The following is a 19,616-nucleotide window of genomic DNA, read 5'->3' as shown; positions in this document are numbered from 1 at the left end:
AGCTAAGAAAAAAACAAAAAGGATACAAATTGCTAATATGAGAAATTAAAAAGAAGACATCACTAAGATCCCCTGGACATTTAAAGGGTAAAAAAGGAATACTATAAACAACTCTATGCCCACAAATTTGATAACCTAGATGAACTGATACAATTCCTTTAAAAAACACAATCTTCTGAAACTCATTGAAGAAAAAATGGACAATCTGAATAAGGATGTATCTATTAGAGAAAATGAATCAATAATTAATAACCAACCAAAACAAAAAGTTCAAGGTCATGAGTTCACCAGTGAATTCTACCAAAAATTTAAGGAAGAAATTACAGAATTCTCCACAATCTCTTTCAAAAAATAAAAGCAGAAAGAATATTTACTAACTCATTCTGTGAGGTCAGCATTACCCTGATACCAAAAACTGACAGACATTACATAAAATGGAAATTATTGACAAATGCCTCTCATGAACATAGATGCAAAATCCTCAAAAGTCTTTTATTTTATTTAAATCCAAAAGAGCATTTAAAAATTATGTGCCATGATATTTATTCTATGTATTCAAGGCTCTTTTAACATTTGAAAGTGAATTAATGCAATCCATCACATCAACAAGCTAAAGAAGGAAAAACACATGATTATATCAATAGATGCAGAGACACATTTGATAAAATCCAACACCAATTCATGGTAATAGCTCTAAATTAAATCAGAATAGAGTAAAAAAAAATTTAACATGATACAATCTATACAAAAAAATCTACAGCTAACATCATTCTTGCTGGTGAGAAACTTAAGGCTTTCCCACTAATATCATATACTGGACAAGAATATCCCCTCCTACCATTCCTTTTCAACATTGTATTGAAGGACATTGTTAATGTAATCAGGGAAAAACACGAAATGAAAGTATAGAGATTGGGAGGAAAGACATAAAACTCTTTGTTTGCAGATGATATAACAGTCTATATAAAAACTCTTAACAAAAACCTTCAAAACTAATAACCAATTATTGAAGGTTGCAAGAATGACATGGATGGAGCTAGAGGGTATAATGCTAAGCAAAATAGCCACAGAATGACAAATACCATATGATTTCACTCATATATAGAATTTAAGAAACAAAACAAATGAACAAAGAGGAAAAAACTCTTAATTATAGAGAATAAACTGATGGTTGTCAAGGGGGAGGGAAGTGGCAAGATGGGTTAAATAGGTGGTGGGGATTAAGGAGTGCACTTGTCATGATGAGCAACCGGGTGATGTAAGGAAGTGTTGAATTACTCTATTGTACACCTGAAACTAATATGACACAGTATACTGACTGGAATTAAAGTAAAAATTTTAAAGAAATAAAAGTGAGTATGGCCTAAAGATTAGGAAAAAAAATTGATGGGTTAAGACTTTTAAATCACTAACCCATCCCATGACCTTTGTAATGGACACGTGTGTGCCACTATATGATCTGTTGATCTGTCAGCAGGTTGTGTCCATCTCAGAAGAATTTGGTAAGCAATCTTCTACCCTACCAACCTGCAGGAGCAGACAAAAAGCATACTCTCCAGGTAAAGAGAATGTTGTGCTAAGAGAGGAGTCAATGTGAGAAGAGCAACCAACTTCAAAGGCAGCTCCGCAAACCCTTACAAAGCTGTTTCTCACCAGGACACTGCATTTCATGGAAAATGATATGAAGATGTTATAAAATAAAATAATAAGGCCTGAAATAATTTTATCTCTAAGATGTTTTAAGCACATAGTAACCACAAGGCAAATACCTGCAGTAGATACACAAAAGATAAAGGGTATTAAAGCATATCATTATGGTAAATCACTAAATCACAAAAAAGACAGCAAAAGAGGAAGAAAGGTACAAGGAACTACAAAATATCCAGAAAAAAATAAATAAAATAGCATTATCCTTTAGAATCCTTCCTGCCATTACTGAGTCCTAACCTATCAATAATTACTCTAAATATAAATGGGTTGAATTCTCCAAACAAGAGGCATAAGTAGCTGAATGGCTAAAAAGGCAAGACCCAGCTATATGCTGCCTATGAAGGACTACCTTCAGCTTTAAGATACAGAAAAAGGTACTCCATGCAAATGGAAACCAAAAAAGAGCAGAGGTGGCTATACTTAGACAAAGTAGACTTTAAGTAATACCCAAAACAACTCAAAGCCTATAACAGGAACAAAGAAGATGATATAATGATAAAAGAGACTATTCATCAAGAGGCTGTAATAATCATAAACATATATTACATATATACACATTATATGTAATAATCATATATATATATATATATATATATATATATATATATAGGCACTGAACACTATAGCACCTAAACATATTCAGCAAATGCTAATGAATATGAGGGGTTAAAAAGACAACACAAAATCTATAGAGGGATTCAATACCCCACTTTCTACGATGGATACATCACTCAGATAAAATCAATTTGGAAACACTGGACATGAGCCAATGTTAGATCAAATAGAGCTCAAGAGACATATACAGAACATTCATCAGAGCAACAGAACACAAATTCTCAAGTGCACATGGAACATTCTCCAGGATAGATCATATGTTAGGCCACAGAATAAGTCTAAACAAATTTTAAAAGATTGAAATCATACCAAATATCTTTTATGACAATAATAATCTGGACTAGAAATCAATTAATAGAAGGAAAACTAAGGAGATCGCAAATATGCAGAATTTACACAATATAATCCTGATGAACTAGTGGATCAAGAAACCAAAAGGAAAATCAAAAACTATTTTTAAACAAAAGACAATAGAAATGCAGCATAGAAAAGCCTGTGGGGTGCTGCAAAAGTGGTCCTAAGAAAAAATTTATAGTGATAAATGCCTTCATTAAGAAAAAAATTTATTAGTGATAGATGCCTTCATTAAGAAAAAAGAAAGATTTCAAATAAACAACTCTGCTAGAAAACTAGAAAAAGAACATGCTAAGTTCAAACTTAGCAAAAGGAGAGAAATAATAAAGATCAGAAGAGAAATAATGAATTAGAAACCAGAAAAAGAACAGAAAAGATCAACAAAAATATAGAAATCCTCTCTTAATTGCTGTTTAGCTTCCATGATTTCAGTTACTCATTGTCAACCATGATCTGGAAAGAGATGGTACTCTTCTGATGACTCATCAGAACGTTAACAGTATCCTAACACTCTGTCACAATGCCTATGTGCACCATTCACCCCACTTCATCCATCATGTAGGCATTTTATCATCTCAACATCACCAGAAGAATATGATGGGTGACCACAGTACATCACAGATAAGGGGCCTACTGTAAGAACTTTTTTCTCCACGTTTATTGAGAAATAACTGACATACATCACTGTACAGGTTTAAGTTGTACAATGATAGTTTTATTTACATATATTGTAAAATCATTACCACCATAGGTTTAGTCAATCATCCATCATCTCAAAAAGATACAAGAAAAAGAAAAAATAATTCTCCTCATGATGAGAACTCCGAAGATTTACTCTCTTCACTTCCCTATATATCATACAATAGTGTTGTTTATTACATAATGTTGTATACTACATTCCTACGACTTATTCTTCCTGTAAGTGGAAGTTTGTATCTTTTAAATAAATAAAATTTTAAAAACTTTTAAAAAGAAGTTTGTATCTTTTAATTACTTACCTCCAATTCCTTCTCTACTCTACCACCACATCTAGTAAGCACAAATCTTTTAATTTTTTTTTTATTTTTTATGTTTATTTTATTTTATTTTTTTTATTGGTGTTCAATTTACTAACGTAGAGAATAACACCCAGTGCCCGTCACCCATTCACCCCCTAAAAATCTTTTATTTTTTTCCAAGATTTGGGTGTTTTGGTTTTAGATTCCACATGTAAGTGAGATCATATGTCTTTTTCTGTCTGACTTATTTCACTTAGCATAATGCCTTCAAGATCTATCCATGTTGTCTCAAATGGTAGGATTTCATCATTTTTATGGGGAAATAATATTTCATTCATATATATCACAACTTCTTCATTCATTCATCCATCAGTGGACACCAAGTTGTTTTTAAGATTAGGTATTGAAAATAATGATACAATGAATGAGGAGGTGCAGAGATCTTTTTTGAGTTAGTTTTCATTTCCTTTGGATATGTTCACAGGAATGGAATCTCTAAATCATGTAATAGTCAAATTTTTAATTTTTAAAATTTTCTGTTTTCCATAGTGGGGTTACCAATTTGCAGTCTCACCAACAGTGCGCTAGAGTTCCCTTTTCTCCACATTCATACCACCATTTCTTACTTTTTGTTTATTGATTATGCCCATTTTAATAGGCATGAGTGATATCGCATTTCCACAATGACCGGTGATGAGCATCTTTTCATGTCTCTGTTGGCTATTCCTATTCTTCTTTGGAAAAATATCTATTTATATCCTTTGCCCATTTTTATTGAAATATTTGGCTTTTTGCCATTGAGCTGCACAAATTCTTTATAAGTTTTGGATAGTAATATCATCAGATAGATTGTTTGCAAATACTTCTTCCCATCCATAAGTTGTCTTTACACTTCGCTGATACTTTGTTTTGCTGTACAGAAGCTTTTTAGTTTGATATAGTCCCACATGTTTGTTTTTGACTCTGTTGCTTGTGCTTTACATGTGATTTCCAGAAAATCATTACCAAAATTACCTAGGAGATTTTTTCCTAAGTTTTTTTTAATAATAAATTTATTTTTTGTTGGTGTTCAATTTGCCAACGTACAGAATAACACCCAGTGCTCATCCCGTCAAGTGCTACCCTCAGTGCCCGTGACCCATTCACCCCCATCCCCTGCCCTCCTCCCCTTCCACCACCCCTAGTTCGTTTCCCAGAGTTAGGAGTCTTCATATTCTGTCTCCCTTTCTGATATTTCCTACCCATTTCTTCTCTCTTCCCTTATATTCCCTTTCACTATTATTTATATTCCCCAAGTGAATGAGAACATATAATGTTTGTCCTTCTCCGACTGACTTACTTCACTCAGCATAATACCCTCAAGTTTCATCCACGTTGAAGCAAACGGTGGGTATTTGTCATTTCTAATGGCTGAGTAATATTCCATTGTATACATAAACCACATCTTCTTTATCCATTCATCTTTCGATGGACACCGAGGCTCCATCCACAGCTTGGCTATTGTGGACATTGCTGCTACAAACATTGGGGTGCAGGTGTTCTGGTGTTTCATTGCATCTGTATCTTTGGGGTAAATCCCCAACAGTACAATTGCTGGGTCGTAGGGCAGGTCTCTTTGAGGAACCTCCACAGAGTTTTCCAGAGTGGCTACACCATTTCACATTCCCACCAACAGTGTAAGAGGGTTCCCTTTTCTCCGCATTCTCTCCAATATTTGTGGTTTCCTGCCTTGTTAATTTTCCCCATTCTCACTGGTGTGAGGTGGTATCTCATTGTGGTTTTGATTTGTATTTCCCCGATGGCAAGTGATGCAGAGCATTTTCTCATGTGCTTGTTGGCCATGTCTATGTCTTACTCTGTGATTTCTGTTCATGTCTTTTGCCCATTTCATGATTGGATTGTTTGTTTCTTTGGTGTTGAGTTTAATAAGTTCTTTATAGATCTTGGAAACTAGCCCTTCATCTGATACGTCATTTGCAAATATCTTCTCCCATTCTGTAGGTTGTCTTTTAGTTTTGTTGACTGTGTCCTTTGCTGTGAAAAAGCTTCTTATCTTGATGAAGTCCCAATAGTTCATTTTTGCTTTTGTTTATTTTGCCTTCATGGATGTATCTTGCAAGAAGTTACTGTGGCTGAGTTCAAAAAGGGTGTTGCCTGTGTTCTCCTCTAGGATTTTGATGGAATCTTGTCTCACATTTAGATCTTTCATCCATTTTGAGTTTATCTTTGTGTATGGTGAAAGAGAGTGGTCTAGTTTCATTCTTCTGCATGTGGATGTCCAATTTTCCCAGCACCATTTATTGAAGAGACTGTCTTTCTTCCAGTGGATAGTCTTTCCTCCTTTATCGCATATTAGTTGACCATAGAGTTGAGGGTCCACTTATGGGTTCTCTATTCTGTTCCATTGATCTATGTGTCTGTTTTTGTGCCAGTACCACACTGTCTTGATGACCACAGCATGATGCTAGGCACCCACAGTTCCCAGTCAGCCACATGATCAGGAGGATAAACATCCAATATGTTCACCACCATTTTGTACCCATACAGGCAGTCTGTTATTTACTTTCAGTATAGTATTCAATAAATTACGTGAGATGTGAATACTTTATTATAAAAGGCTTTGTGTTAGATGATTTTTCCCAACTGTAGGCTAATGTAAGTGTTCTAAGCACATTTAAGGTAGTTTAGACTAAGCTTTTATGTCCAGTAGCTTAGATGTACTAAATGCATTTTCACCTTATGATATTTCAACTTACAATGGAAGGAAGTAGAACCATCATACTTCAAGGAAAGTCTGCATACACTGTTGATAGCAGTAAATATGTAGAAAAAGCTTTATAATGAGTATAAGTGCATATAAAATGATCTAAAGGAAGACAAAAATGGTATATAGGGAAGATTATAAATAACCAAATACAATTGACCCTTGAACAATGCAGGTCTTAGAGACATCAACCACCACACAGTTGAAAATCCAGGTATAACTTTTGACTCCCCACAATTTAACTACTAATAGCCTACTATTGACTGGAAGCCTTACTACTAACATAACAGTCAATTAGCACATATTTTATATGTTATATATATTATGTACTGTATTCTTATAATAAAGTAAGCTCAAGATAAAGAAAATAATAAGGAAGATAAAAATAAATTTACAGTATTATACTGTATTTATATAAAAAATCCACTTAAGTGAACCCATACAGTTCAAATCCATGTTGTTCAGGCATTGACTGTATATCCAACCAAATTATAAATTACTAAAATATTCAATACAAAAAGAAAAGATAAGCTAACAAATGTACATTAATGAGGTGAAATCTATGTTGTAAGACATATTTCTTTTTACTATGTCAATATATGGGGAAATGTTATTAATAAGTTGAAGGTATCAGAAACTCAATTTGCTTATATATTTTGATTGCAAGGTATAGAAATGCCATGTGTTCACTTGAAAAGAATCACGAATTTAGGGTCATGTGTAGCATTTTATGTAGATTAGAATCTTGAAATTGTAAAATATTTAAAAGTATTATTAAATATTTTCAAGAGCATTTATACTTAGAATTATAAGCAATGACAAATGGGTTAAAATTATACCTAAATCATGACTGATTTTATACAATTCCCTTGCACTTAGGACAAAAATCCAATTCCATAACTCAATAACCCATATCACTAGCAAAAATAATTGGCTTGATGTTGTGATCCAGTAGAGACTCTTCATTCTCATTCAATATTATATTCATTCATGATGATCCCTAGTTTTTCCAGGAGTTCACATGATGGTTTCTCAGCCTTCGCATGGCTGATTTAACATCCTCATTCCTTAGAGAGTAGATGATGGGATTCAACAAGGGTGTACAGACAGTGTAGAATACAGAAAGGAACTTATCCACAGAAAGCCTGCTAAAAGGCCATATATAGAAGTAAATGCAGGGCCCAAAGAAAAGAATCACTACTGTGATGTGAGCAGTTAATGTAGAAAGTGCCTTGGATGACCCACTAGAGGACCGGTGACGAACAGTAATCAAAATTATGGTGTAGGAAATAACTAAAGCTAGAAAACAGCCCAATGATATCAGGCCACTGTTAGTTAGGGTCATAATTTCCATTTCATAAGTATCCATACAAGCCAGCTCTATCACCAGGGGAAGGTCACAAAAGAAGCTATTTACCTCATTGGGGCCACAGAATGGCAGATCCACTGTAAAAGCCAAGTGACTTATAGAATGAAGAATACCCACAGCCCAGGAAATAAACACAAAAATTATACATAGGCTCCGATTCATAATTGTGCTATAGTGTAGGGGCTTACAGATGGCTATAAATCTATCATATGCCATAGCAACAAGCAGCAGCATCTCACTCCCAACAAAACTATGAAGAAGGAATATCTGGGCCATACAGCCCTCAAAAGAGATAGTCTTGTGTTCAACAAAGAAGTCCATAAGCATCTTGGGGGTGGCAAAATTAGATTGGCAGATATCAATGAAAGAAAGGTTACCGAGCAGAAAATACATAGGAGAGTTCAAATGGGAATCAGAGGAAATTATAACAATGATCATAATGTTGCCCAGCACTGATGTCACATACACTAAAGAGAAGATGGCAAAAAAGAAAAGCTGAAGTTCCCAAGAATTAGAAAGTCCCAGAAGCACAAACTCAGACACCACTGATTCATTTGTATGAGCCATGGAGCCAGTCTCCTGTTACCTAAGTAAAAGAAAATCAGGAAAGATCACAATGGTGGTACTATATCTAGTATATATGCAAAAGAAATATGATAAGATTTCAACTAAAGGTCAATTTAATTTAATGAAATTGTATAATCAATTGACTAACATCTGGACTGCTGTGGAAAGTAGAAGTATGGGAATTGGGGGATGCTATGGATACTATCATAATTCAGTAAATAAGATACATGTATTAGAAAATAAAAAATTAAATGCAAAACAAACAAATGTAAGCGATACATTAATATTACAATATTAGTAAGATGAAAGAAATTACTTCTAAATGGTGAAGTAAGGTGTCCAAACTTAAAAGTCTGGAATTTGCCAGCCAAAACTGAAGGAAAAGCCTATTTCAAGCAAAGGGAATATCAGGAAGAAAAATACAAAGGTAAAAGTATGAAAGTCATTTTCATGATGCCATGAATTGAATAGCCTTGCTGGAGAAAGGTATGCTAAGGACCAATCAAATCAAAGATGGAAATGATAGATCAGGAGCAAAACACAGTTGCAATTAACACCTTGAAAGGATGGCTAAGTGGACTGCAGCAATATTCTTGAAATTGAAAATCATAAAGTGCTTGACAATGTTTTAAGAAGCTTAGTGGAAGCAGTTTGCCACATTATGAAAATAAGAGGCAATGTTGATACTTTGAAAGTTTCTTTAAAAATCAAGAGTGTTTTTTTCATCTATTTAACACTAGTTTATCAGAGTCCACCTTCTGTCACATAAAGATCAATTTCGAATGAACCACCAGTGTGTTTTTTTCAGTGTTTTCTGACTCTGCCTTTTGTCTCTTCCTAAACACACCTGACACACCTGGATTTATCAAAATCTGTGTCACCTTTCATAACTCATCCTTTTGGAAATAATCCATATAACTATACATGATGCCTTCTGCATGCATAATAGATTTTCAGAAGAGTAAAGTTTAGTGTTTAAATTGCCCCTTGAATTTTTTTTTTTTGTCATTGGACACCATGTGGCCACTTGATCCCAGAAGAAAATTCTATATAACATCTGGGGGTTCAGGAATCATTTTTGACTTTAGTCCTATGTACCTAACAATACACAGTAGGTATTTATTTATCATTATACTGATTCAAGTTTTGTATTCTGTGTTTGTCCATGACATATATAACTAATATAAATATTTAAAGCTTTAAAAGCAAAATTGTACAGGTAAACATAAATCAATTAAAAATATTTAAACTGTTATAAGCTTTCATTATGATTGTCGAAGCACTAAGTCTTACCCTTTCAATAATTTCCATCTTTGCATTTGAATTATGATATGTAGTTTTAAGAAGAAGGCCAAAATGTAAATGACTGAAGAATATAAACAGATCAATAAGACATGGACTGACTTCCATATGAGTTTCTCGTATAGGATTCTTATCTCTATTTGAAAGAGTTGAGCCAATGCTAGCATTTCTGATCACATATTTATAATGCAAAGGGGAGAGAAGGAGGCAAATAAACATTGAAAGGAAAAAGATTCCTATTTCTAAGATCTAAAATCCTAAAGAACCTACAGTTATTCATTTTTAAAAAGATAAGATTAAAATCTCAAATCTAAGAGGTTGACATGAGGGATTTCTTTCAGTGTTCAATTCATTGTGTAAAGGATACCAACTACTATGGTAACTTAGTAAGATGACATTAAAGAGTAAGAGGGACAAAAAGGAGGAGGAGGAAGAAGGGAAAGAGAACGCATAATGATTAAAACATGTTAGATAAAATTAATGGTACTAATAGAGTTTTTAAAGATCTTTATTTTTGGAAAAAAAGATACTCTGAAAATAAAACTTTCTACAAATTCCATCCTTCTAATACCTAATGAATGATAGTTTGTTAGTCTTCATTTTTCAAAATATATAAAACAATTAGAAAATCCTTTCCACAATGATTTCCCATGATTTCTAAATCTAAGTAGACCAGGTTCAACATTATATCTCATTTTCTTTTTATTAATTAAGATAGGTACACATTAGAAAAGATACCTAATATATGCCACTTAGTAGTTATGTGACTGACCTTAGAAAATAGAAGTAGATTATTTCTTTAAGGCTGTTCTCATCTCTAAAATTCTAAATGCAGAGGCAGTTATATTATGGAAATATCTGAAGTTTACACAAGTCACTCAACATTTCTTGGGCTATCTATGCACAGACACCCAGAAGCTTTTCCATTGATGAGACATTCATGTTTTTATCACCAGAAAATTCCAGAGATACAAATATTTTCAGATCATAAAATATACTATAAGAGAATTTCTTCATTCTAATGTAAGACCAAGTCTGATATATAGAAGTTGATGTTACATCAGTACCCATCTAAAATATCTTGATAGAACTCCAAAACCATAAACAGGCATAATTTTTCTTTTCATTATATTATCTTTTGAAGTTGATTACCTATAAGCCTAGCAGTAAAAAAACAGTCAAAGATATCCTTCTTGATTTACTTTCTGTAGCTACTCCTTCTTCATTCCAGGGAAATTCAACAAATATTTGCTAACAAATGGCTAAATATTCTCTGAATGGAAAGCACAAAAGAAGCAAAGAAGGGACAGATAATTGTTGTAGCATACTTCCCTTTGTTTATCATATGCAGAGCTACCATAAACCAGTATAGTGGAAAATGGAGAAGTGGAGAGCAAGAATTTGCCTCTTTTAGGTGGAGTTTCCAGTTTGACTGAGAGAACAGTGACCTTTCCTTTGAAATCTTCTGGTTGCTGATTTTGCATCTAGAAGACAATTTACAAATTATCTAGTCCAAACACAGTGATGAAATCATGTGTAATATTTATACTTTTAATGATTTTTCCCAGTCCTTTAGTTCTTCCTTATTTTCTCCAAATATGGTGTCCCACTGTTAGTTTCTAAGCTTCCCACCTTTGCTATGAGTCTTCATACCTAAAATATTTGTGTTATAGTCTCGACAATGCATTTTAACTTGTTCTCTGCACTAAGCTGTGCAGAAGCAAGCCCCTCAGGTTGTGCCCTGAGGTAGCGAGGCTCCTCCTCTGCTCCTGACTATACAGTAATAGTATCCTAAGGTAAGGTAATATAAAGCCTCCATCCTTATTCTAGGAAATAGAGTTCATTGGAGAAGTGAGAAATCACTCACTGGAGATCTGATGTCATTCTGCAGTGGGAGTAATTAAGTTTTGCAAAATTACCTTTCCAGGAACAGAATAGGAAAATTTTTTTTTTTGCCAACCAGTTGGCACATAGAAAAGCAAAATATTATTAGATTTTCACTGACTTCCAGTCAGCAAATACTTTTTCAACCACTGATTTCTGTTAAAATAATCAATCTTACAAACGATCACCTAGCCTCAGAGTGGTTCCTCCCATCACGTGGAACTCACTACTTCCCAAGATAGTTCCATCTATTGTTAAATTGCACAACTGGTTCTACTATTAGTAGTTCAATAGAAAAAATGTATTCTCACTTCAACATGTTGGTTTTGCAGATACTTGAAGGTGCTCTCATTTCTTTTCCGTGACAAATCTATTTCTTCTTAAACGTACGTCAACAGTCTTTCCAACTCTATTTTACATAAGTTTTGTAGCTCTTCAAAGGTGATTTAGATGGCGGTTCCAAATAGTCATCTTTACAGAAGGAAATTGAAAATAAGTTTCCATATATATATGCTTTGTGTGTGCATATATATATACTCTAATAAAGTGTTCACGTACCTAACAATGAATGAACAGTGAGTGATACTGCAGCATTGATTGAAAGAGATAATATGAGACAAATGACATATCTATGAATTTGAGAGTGTAGCATATAAATTTTTAATCTGATGGATATATTCGATGATTAAAATTATTTTTTATATTAAATTTTGCATATGAATTTACATCAGATTATAAAACATGTCAAGAGAAAGTAATTGGAAATTGATAAAATTATTACATGTACATTTTTAAAAACCAAAAAGAATCTGGACAAACTTATGAAAAACAGTTTTAAAATATACTGGTGAGTAATACAAATTCTAAACTGAAATAAAACAAAAGGAACAGGTATGTATAAAGAAATATATCAAGATATGATAAAAGGGACTTAAAGTGAATCTGTAAATATTTTTAAAAATTTAAGCTATGGCCAAATATACTTTATATATAATAGGAAGTTAAGGAAATACTTGTTTTAAAATTTTACTTTTTGTGCTTTTACATCTTCAATATTTGTCAAAAGTGTGATCTTCAAAAAAATTAGAAAAATACATTTAATGAGCAAAACTTTCTCTCTCTCTCTCTTTCTCTCTCTCTCTCTCTCTCTCTCTCTCTGTCTCCCCCTCCCTCCCTCCCCCTGGGTCCATGCCCAAAGTTGGGCTTGAACTCATGACCTCAAGATTGAGAATCACATGCTCTACTGACTGAGCCAACCAGGTGCCCCTAATGAGCAAAATTTTATAAAATTACAAACAAAATACAGTGAAGGATGGTTTCCATTCACATTACAAGCAAAAATTTAAGCTATAGCCAAATATACTGATGGAGTAGGATTTGATCCCAGTAAGGACAAATCACTGATATAATTGACTTGCCACCACTTGATGTGGTCTCACTGGGGAATGACATTATATCAGGCTATCAGGATCAGTCCCTTGTGCTAATCAAGTGTTCAGGAGCAGCAGCAGCACTTAGGAGACTAACCTTAATAAAAGGGATTCCATGGCTTTGGTCTCAGGTGGACACTGATGTGAGATACAAAAATCCACACACTTTGTGCCTACTCACCTAGAGCTATCCTCATTTTTCCAATTTTGATCTTTTAAGACCTCTACCAAACCAGCAAAACTATTTTTCACTGTCTAGGAATTCGTATTTATTCTTACTTAGGACCAATTTTCCATCCCAAATTTGATAATTGAGTGAAATATTTATGGCTTTTCCCAGTAATAGAATTTTCCTTTGCCAGTTTCCAGTAGAGTCATCTGAGTGGGCAAGAATGCAGCAGTTGTCCATTTTTCAGCTTGCATCAAGACATAGAATCAAGCCACTTCTAGAAATCCTTCTATGACACCATAAACTTAATCTGAAGTAAAGGTACTGATGCAACAGAAGGAGATAGTATAGAATTCTGGACTACTTAATCGTGCCAATTACCTGTGCTTTTTTACCTGCTTCAGTCTGGCCCTAGATTTACCAGTTGCAATACATGACAGCTTACTACTGTGACAGCTAGAAATTGTGACTTGCTATACTTGGTTTATAACAAGCGGTGTTAGTCACGTAGTTACCTGAAAACCCATGGTCTCTGTCAAAAGAAAACTCATTCTCTGATAGGGACCTGCAGCACCCTAGGATTTGCTTTTCAGCCAGTGTGTAGTTCTCTGCTGCAGGATGCAGGGTGTCTTTTCCAGGATCCTAGGAGTTAGCATCGTCATTCTTCTAAGTGACTTTGCCAAAGAATCTACACAGTGCTCTTATTTATCATCCATATCTTTATTTCATTGGTTTTCCTGGCTTATGAAGCCTGAATACCAGGGTAGCTTGCACTCAAGACTGGACTTAGTACAGAAGATTCATTGTAAGCTGGAAATCCTGTGTGAGTCAAGCTAAAATTATGCTAAAGATCTGTGAGCCTGTAAGCATTGTGTCTCTTTCTCAGTGGTAAGGATACAAAAGAAATTACATGTCTTGTATGCTATGAAGGAATTACGTATCATGCCCCAGAGTATTCAAACCTTTAAAACCTGAATGATTTGGCAGATCCCTGAAATGGTAGGGATGATCTCTTACCCTCTTTTGTGTCAATTTCTGTTCACAGGTCCAATCACTGTGTGCTTTTAACGTAGTGGACTAGTATGATGATATATAGATTCCTGGACCATTGTTTCCTAAGGACTGTATTGTGACAAAGTACAAGAACCAATATGGAAATGGGTCAACTGCAAATATTTCAGAGGGCTAGGGAGTGACTGAATTTTTTTTAATTGTGAAAACTCTAGCACAATATAGAGTTGAAGGTTTTCTTCTTTGACATTTCAGTTACTTTGGGCAATCTTCATGTATTGGGTCCCTATATAGTTTGGAATTTTAAGATACTGAAAATACAGCATGTTATATGGCAAGGATCTTCTCCAAAGGAAAGTTTTTATGATGAAATATAGTTTTTGTCAAAAAAAGTAAAAATACCTATCATGAAATATGAGATCTCAACTCTGCTGTTAGATTCTTCTTTCCCATTTTCAGTCTTCTAAAAACCATTGGGAAGTGTCTCGACATCACTTAATGTGTTTCTCCTGAAGGTTTCTGTTACTCTGCATTTTTAGAAATTATTCTGCTAATGCTTTCCTTTTACCCTGTGGCTAACTTGAAACAGATTATTTCCAGTTATTCAGACTTTAATGGAGCTAAACCTTCTTCACTTTTTATCCCAAGCTAGCATCTTGAGGTACACTTTCCTCTGGCCATATTGTCTTTTATCTTGAGTCTGTTCTATCACTTCAGCTCTCTCGGCTATGCATTACATTTCTGTACCTTGTCTAAAGTGTTACTCATCTACTTAGCTTATACACATAGCAGAAGTAATTTAAATTCTGAGCTGAGGGAGGGAACAAACAAGTCTCCCCTGGTTTTTGGTATTATATCTTCTACTTTTTAAATAGTCACATTATGAAAACACTTTGGGAATTTTATCACCTACCATAGACAAAGTCCCTGTTCTTATGAAGCTTAGTTCTGTCAGGGAGAACTATATTAATCAAATGAGGATATAGGTTAGTGTGGTATATGAGTAGAGAGCCAAGAGCCTTATTAACTGGGTTAGTGAGGACTTTTTTTTTTCCTTTTGTCTCAAGAGTAATGGATAAGAATTGAAAGATTTTAAGGAGGTGACCTGATCAAAAGCAAGTAATTTGTCCAAGATCACATAAAAATAATTTAGTCTGTACTTGGATTTGACAAGTGTTTTGACAAGCATTACCAAAGTTATTTTCAGATCTCTAAAATATACATTTCTGATTTCCCCATTTTTATGCAGTTTAATTTCTCTACCAGTTTCTCAAGTGGTATAGGAAAAGTCTACAGAAATCTGTGAAGCAGATAGAAAGAAAAGATAATTTCAAATTATCATTTTGAAATACCTGTAGAAAAAAATATACCAAATTAGATTAAGATTTTTTTAAGATTTATTTATTTATTCATGAGACACACAGACTGAGAGAGAGAGAGAGAGAGAGAGAGAGAGAGAGACAGGGACATAGGCAGAGGGAGAAGCTGGCTCCTCGCAGGAATCCCAATGCAGGACTCCATCCCAGATCTCGGTATCATGACTGGAGCCAAAAGCTGGTGACCAACCACTGAACCACCCAGGCATCCCTAAAATTAGTTTTAAACAGAATATAACATCAGCTTCTACTGCACTAAGTGTCACATCCAGCTGAAATATATTGCTAGTTACCTTGAATAGTTGATAAAAAGTAAATTAAAAATGCATTGGTTTCAGTATTATGAATGTCTTTGTTTACTTGGAACTAGAGTAATTTGAAATATTTATGAAAAAAACTTATTAAAGTCTATAACTCTTGGCTTTATAGTTTGTTTTTTATCATTGAATGTATGACACACAAATGCAGTAGCAGAGTGGTGTTGCTTCTGCCTTGGTAATGATGTTAAGGCCTACAGGGTAAAGAAAACAAGCAGATTTATCTTTTCAAATTGAAAGGACTTCAGTAAGATATTTCTATAAAAACCAGACTGATGATTACAATTTTAACACAAACCTTAAGGATTCAGTGTCATAAATACTTGAATTATCCATTTTCCCTTGTTACAGAGCACTCTACAAGGTTTCCTATCACATTAAAAAAAAGTCCATGAATGGGGAAAAACAAACAAGCAAAACAAAACGATGGGGGAAAAAGTGCTGAATCAATGGAAAGAGTCACATTGGCTTGGAGCAGAGACTGAAATTTTATTTTTGTATTATTTTTTTAAGATAGCAAATACTTAATTTGTTGTCTTACCAAGAGAAAAACATTTAAATAGCTTGCAAAATGATATAACATACTTCATAGATGCAGGATTCTGCACCTTTTGGAATATGCTGTGGATGAATTTCACGTCAGTATATAAACAGATGAAAACGCTAACATTTTTTGGTTCACCCAGCTCCTGAATTTCCTCATTATGTGTCATATTTTATGAACCACTTTTAGATGCTTCTGATTTTTCAGTATCTTCAAAATACTTAAATGTTTCTGTATCTATGAGTCCAGTCAGGAGACAGAAACCACACTGGTATTTTGAACAAGGAATATTGAATAAACACTTATTTAAATGGTAATAAGAGGTTACAAAAAAGATGAAAGAGAGCTCTAGATAATGTGCCAGGGCTGAAAGAGAGAACCCAAGCAAAGAATACACTTGGAAGGGGGTTTCAGAACTCTCTGGGAAGAGCATATGACTAGGCCCCTGGATAGCAAATTCCCTAGATTGCCTTGTGGCAAAGCTGGTCCATAGATGGAGAGGATGAGGAGCAGGAAATTAAGGCTGAGGCTGGCAACAAAACTTGCTGGAGGCTGAGTGCCACTGGGTGGGCCATTGCAGCTGCACTGTAGGAGAAAGAAATTAAGGACACTGGAAGTGGGAAGAGAAGCCTCTTTTTTCTGTAGCATTTATCAAGCATCCTATCCTGACAAAGGTAAAAGGTTTGAGTCCAGGTATGGTATCATAAAGCAGGCCAATGAAGGGTGGACGTGATGTCAAGAGACAGCAAATAGTATAAAATTAATAAATCTATAGAGCTACTTTGTCAAGAAGTACACAGAGGGAAAAATATGATTCGTTTTTATTAAATGGAATATTTCATTTTTAGCAATTTATCTGCTCTTGCTACTCTTTTGATGAGAGGAAACTCCACACGCTATTGTGACCATTGCTTTTTCTTGGCATGCATTAGCTAGAAATTCTTCTAACAGCTCTGAAATTGTGTCTAAGAAAATAGTCAATTTCATCAACATTCAAAATGTAGGACTTGGAATATCCAGCTTGTCAGGAGATTATACCAAGATTTAAGAATAAAATGTGTTTTTCTTTATCCATTCATCTTTCGATGGCTCTTTCCACAGTTTGGCTATTGTGGACATTGCTGCTATAAACATCGGGGTGCACCTGTCCTGGCTTTTCATTGCATCTGTATCTTTGGAGTAAATCCCCAACAGTGCAATTGCTGGGTCATAAGGCAGATCTATTTTTAACTCTTTGAGGAACCTCCACACAGTTTTCCGAAATGGCTGCACCAGTTCACATTCCCACCAACAGTGCAAGAGGGTTCCCTTTCTCCACATCCTCTCCAACATTTGTGGTTTCCTGCCTTGTTAATTTTCCCCATTCTCACTGGTGTGAGGTGGTATCTTTTTGTGGTTTTGATTTGCATTTCCCTGATGGTAAGTGATGTGGAAGGGGAGGTGGGCGGGAGGTGGGGGTGACTGGGTGATGGGCACTGATGGGGGCACTTGATGGGATGAGCACTGGGTGTTATTTTATATGTTGGCAAATTGAACACCAATAAAAAATAAATTTATAAAATAAAAAAATAAATAAATATAAAAATAAATAAAAGTATTTAAAGAGAAAAAAATGTGTTTTTCTCTATTACATGAAAACTTGCTGGCCTTCCAGGCATTTTTTAGAAGAACTTCACTGAAATATAAACAACATTTCATTTTATCTTGAATGAGACCTTGCAAAAGTAATTTGTTTGTAAGGAACATAAGTGGGACACCTGGGTAGTTCAGTGGTTGAGAGTCTTGCCTTTGACCCAGGTCATGATCCCTGGGTGCTAGGATCGAGTCCCGCATCAGGCTCCCTGCTTCTCCCTCTGCCTATGTCTCTGCATCTCTCTGTGTGTTTCTCATGAATAAATAAATAAAATAATTTTTTAAAAAAGGAACATAAGTGATACCTGGGAAAAAATTCAATGAATTTGGGAAAATTTGGGTTCTTTGACTCAAACATTTCCTCTTCTGTAAATATTAGTTTTGAGAGTTCAGATTCCAGTTCTTTTTAAAAATGTATTTATTAGAGAGAGCACACATGTGAATGGGGGAAGGGACAGCAGGAGAGGGAAGGAAGCAGACTCCTGGCTGAACTGGATCCCAGGACCCTGACATCATGACCTAGCCAAAATCAAGAGTGTGATGCTTAATCGAATGAGCTACCCAGAGGCCTCCTGATTCCATTTCTTAATACTTATTAAATTTCAAAGATTCCATTAAGATAAAAGTCTAATTCAGTATCATAGGGAGCATATATTTTCCCCATTAAAGAGCACTATACATTTTTTTATTGGAGTTCAATTTGCCAACATATAGCATAACACCCAGTGCTCATCCCATCAAGTGCCCCCCTCAGTGCCCGTCACGCAGTCACCCCCACCCCCCGCCCACCTCCCTTTCCACCACCCCTTGTTCATTTCCCAGAGTTAAAGGTCTCTCATGTCTGTCTCCCTTTCTGATATTTCCCACTCATTTTTTCTCCTTTCCCCTTTATTCCCTTTCACTATTTTTTATATTCCCCAAATGAATGAGACCATATAATCAGTTCTTTATAGATCTTGGACACTAGCCCTTTATCTGATAGGTCATTTGCAAATATCTTCTCCCATTCTGTAGGTTGTCTTTTAGTTTTGTTGACTGTATCTTTTGTTGTGCAAAAGCTTCTTATCTTGATGAAGTCCCCATAGTTCATTTTTGCTTTTGTTTCTCTTGCCTTCATGGATGTATCTTGCAAGAAGTTACTGTGACCGAGTTAAAAAAGGGTGTTGCCTGTGTTCTCCTCTAGGATTTTGATGGGATCTTGTCTCACATTTAGATCTTTCATCCATTTTGAGTTTATTTTTGTATATGGTGTAAGAGAATGGTCCTAGTCATCAAAAACATCCCAAGACACAGAAGTCCAGAGCCAGATGGCTTCCCAGGGGAATTCTATCAAACGTTTAAAGAAGATACCATACCTATTCTACTAAAGCTGTTTGGAAAAATAGAAAGAGATGGAATACTTCCAAACACATTCTATGAGGCCAGCATCACCATCATTCCAAAACCAGACAAAGACCCCACCAAAAAGGAGAATTATAGACCCATATCCTGATGAACATGGATGCAAAAATTCTCAACAAGATACTAGTCAATAGGATCCAACAATACATTAAGAAGATTATTCACTATGACCA

At 34.9% G+C, this 19,616-nt stretch overlaps 1 protein-coding gene and 1 long non-coding RNA gene across 3 annotated transcripts; both read right to left on the bottom strand.

Moving 5' to 3' along the window:
* Window positions 1-7,380: 7,380 nt before the first annotated feature.
* LOC140622678 (olfactory receptor 4K1) lies at window positions 7,381-8,377 on the bottom strand. Its single transcript, XM_072808336.1, has one exon. It carries the CDS (start codon window positions 8,375-8,377, stop codon window positions 7,442-7,444), a length of 936 nt encoding a protein of 311 aa, XP_072664437.1. The 3' UTR covers window positions 7,381-7,441.
* A 2,377-nt stretch (window positions 8,378-10,754) lies between these two features.
* Window positions 10,755-13,404, bottom strand: LOC140622813 (uncharacterized). Of its 2 annotated transcripts, none has more exons than XR_012022476.1 (3): window positions 13,091-13,404; window positions 11,875-12,034; window positions 10,755-11,163 (listed from the first exon to the last, which is right to left on the bottom strand). It is a non-coding gene; the product is annotated as an uncharacterized lncRNA (long non-coding RNA). The 2 variants fall into 2 exon arrangements; XR_012022477.1 differs by having other exon boundaries at window positions 13,175-13,404.
* Window positions 13,405-19,616: the final 6,212 nt, after the last annotated feature.

The sequence above is a fragment of the Canis lupus genome, chromosome 32 (genome assembly GCF_048164855.1).
Source record: "Canis lupus baileyi chromosome 32, mCanLup2.hap1, whole genome shotgun sequence".
In the NCBI taxonomy this organism is placed as follows: Eukaryota; Metazoa; Chordata; class Mammalia; order Carnivora; family Canidae; genus Canis; species Canis lupus.
This window is presented reverse-complemented; position numbering and strand designations above follow the sequence as displayed.

What these genes read in the sequence shown, in the direction of transcription:
- LOC140622678 (XM_072808336.1), bottom strand. Translation starts at nt 8,377, where the DNA reads ATGGCTCATACAAATGAATCAGTGGTGTCTGAGTTTGTGCTTCTGGGA.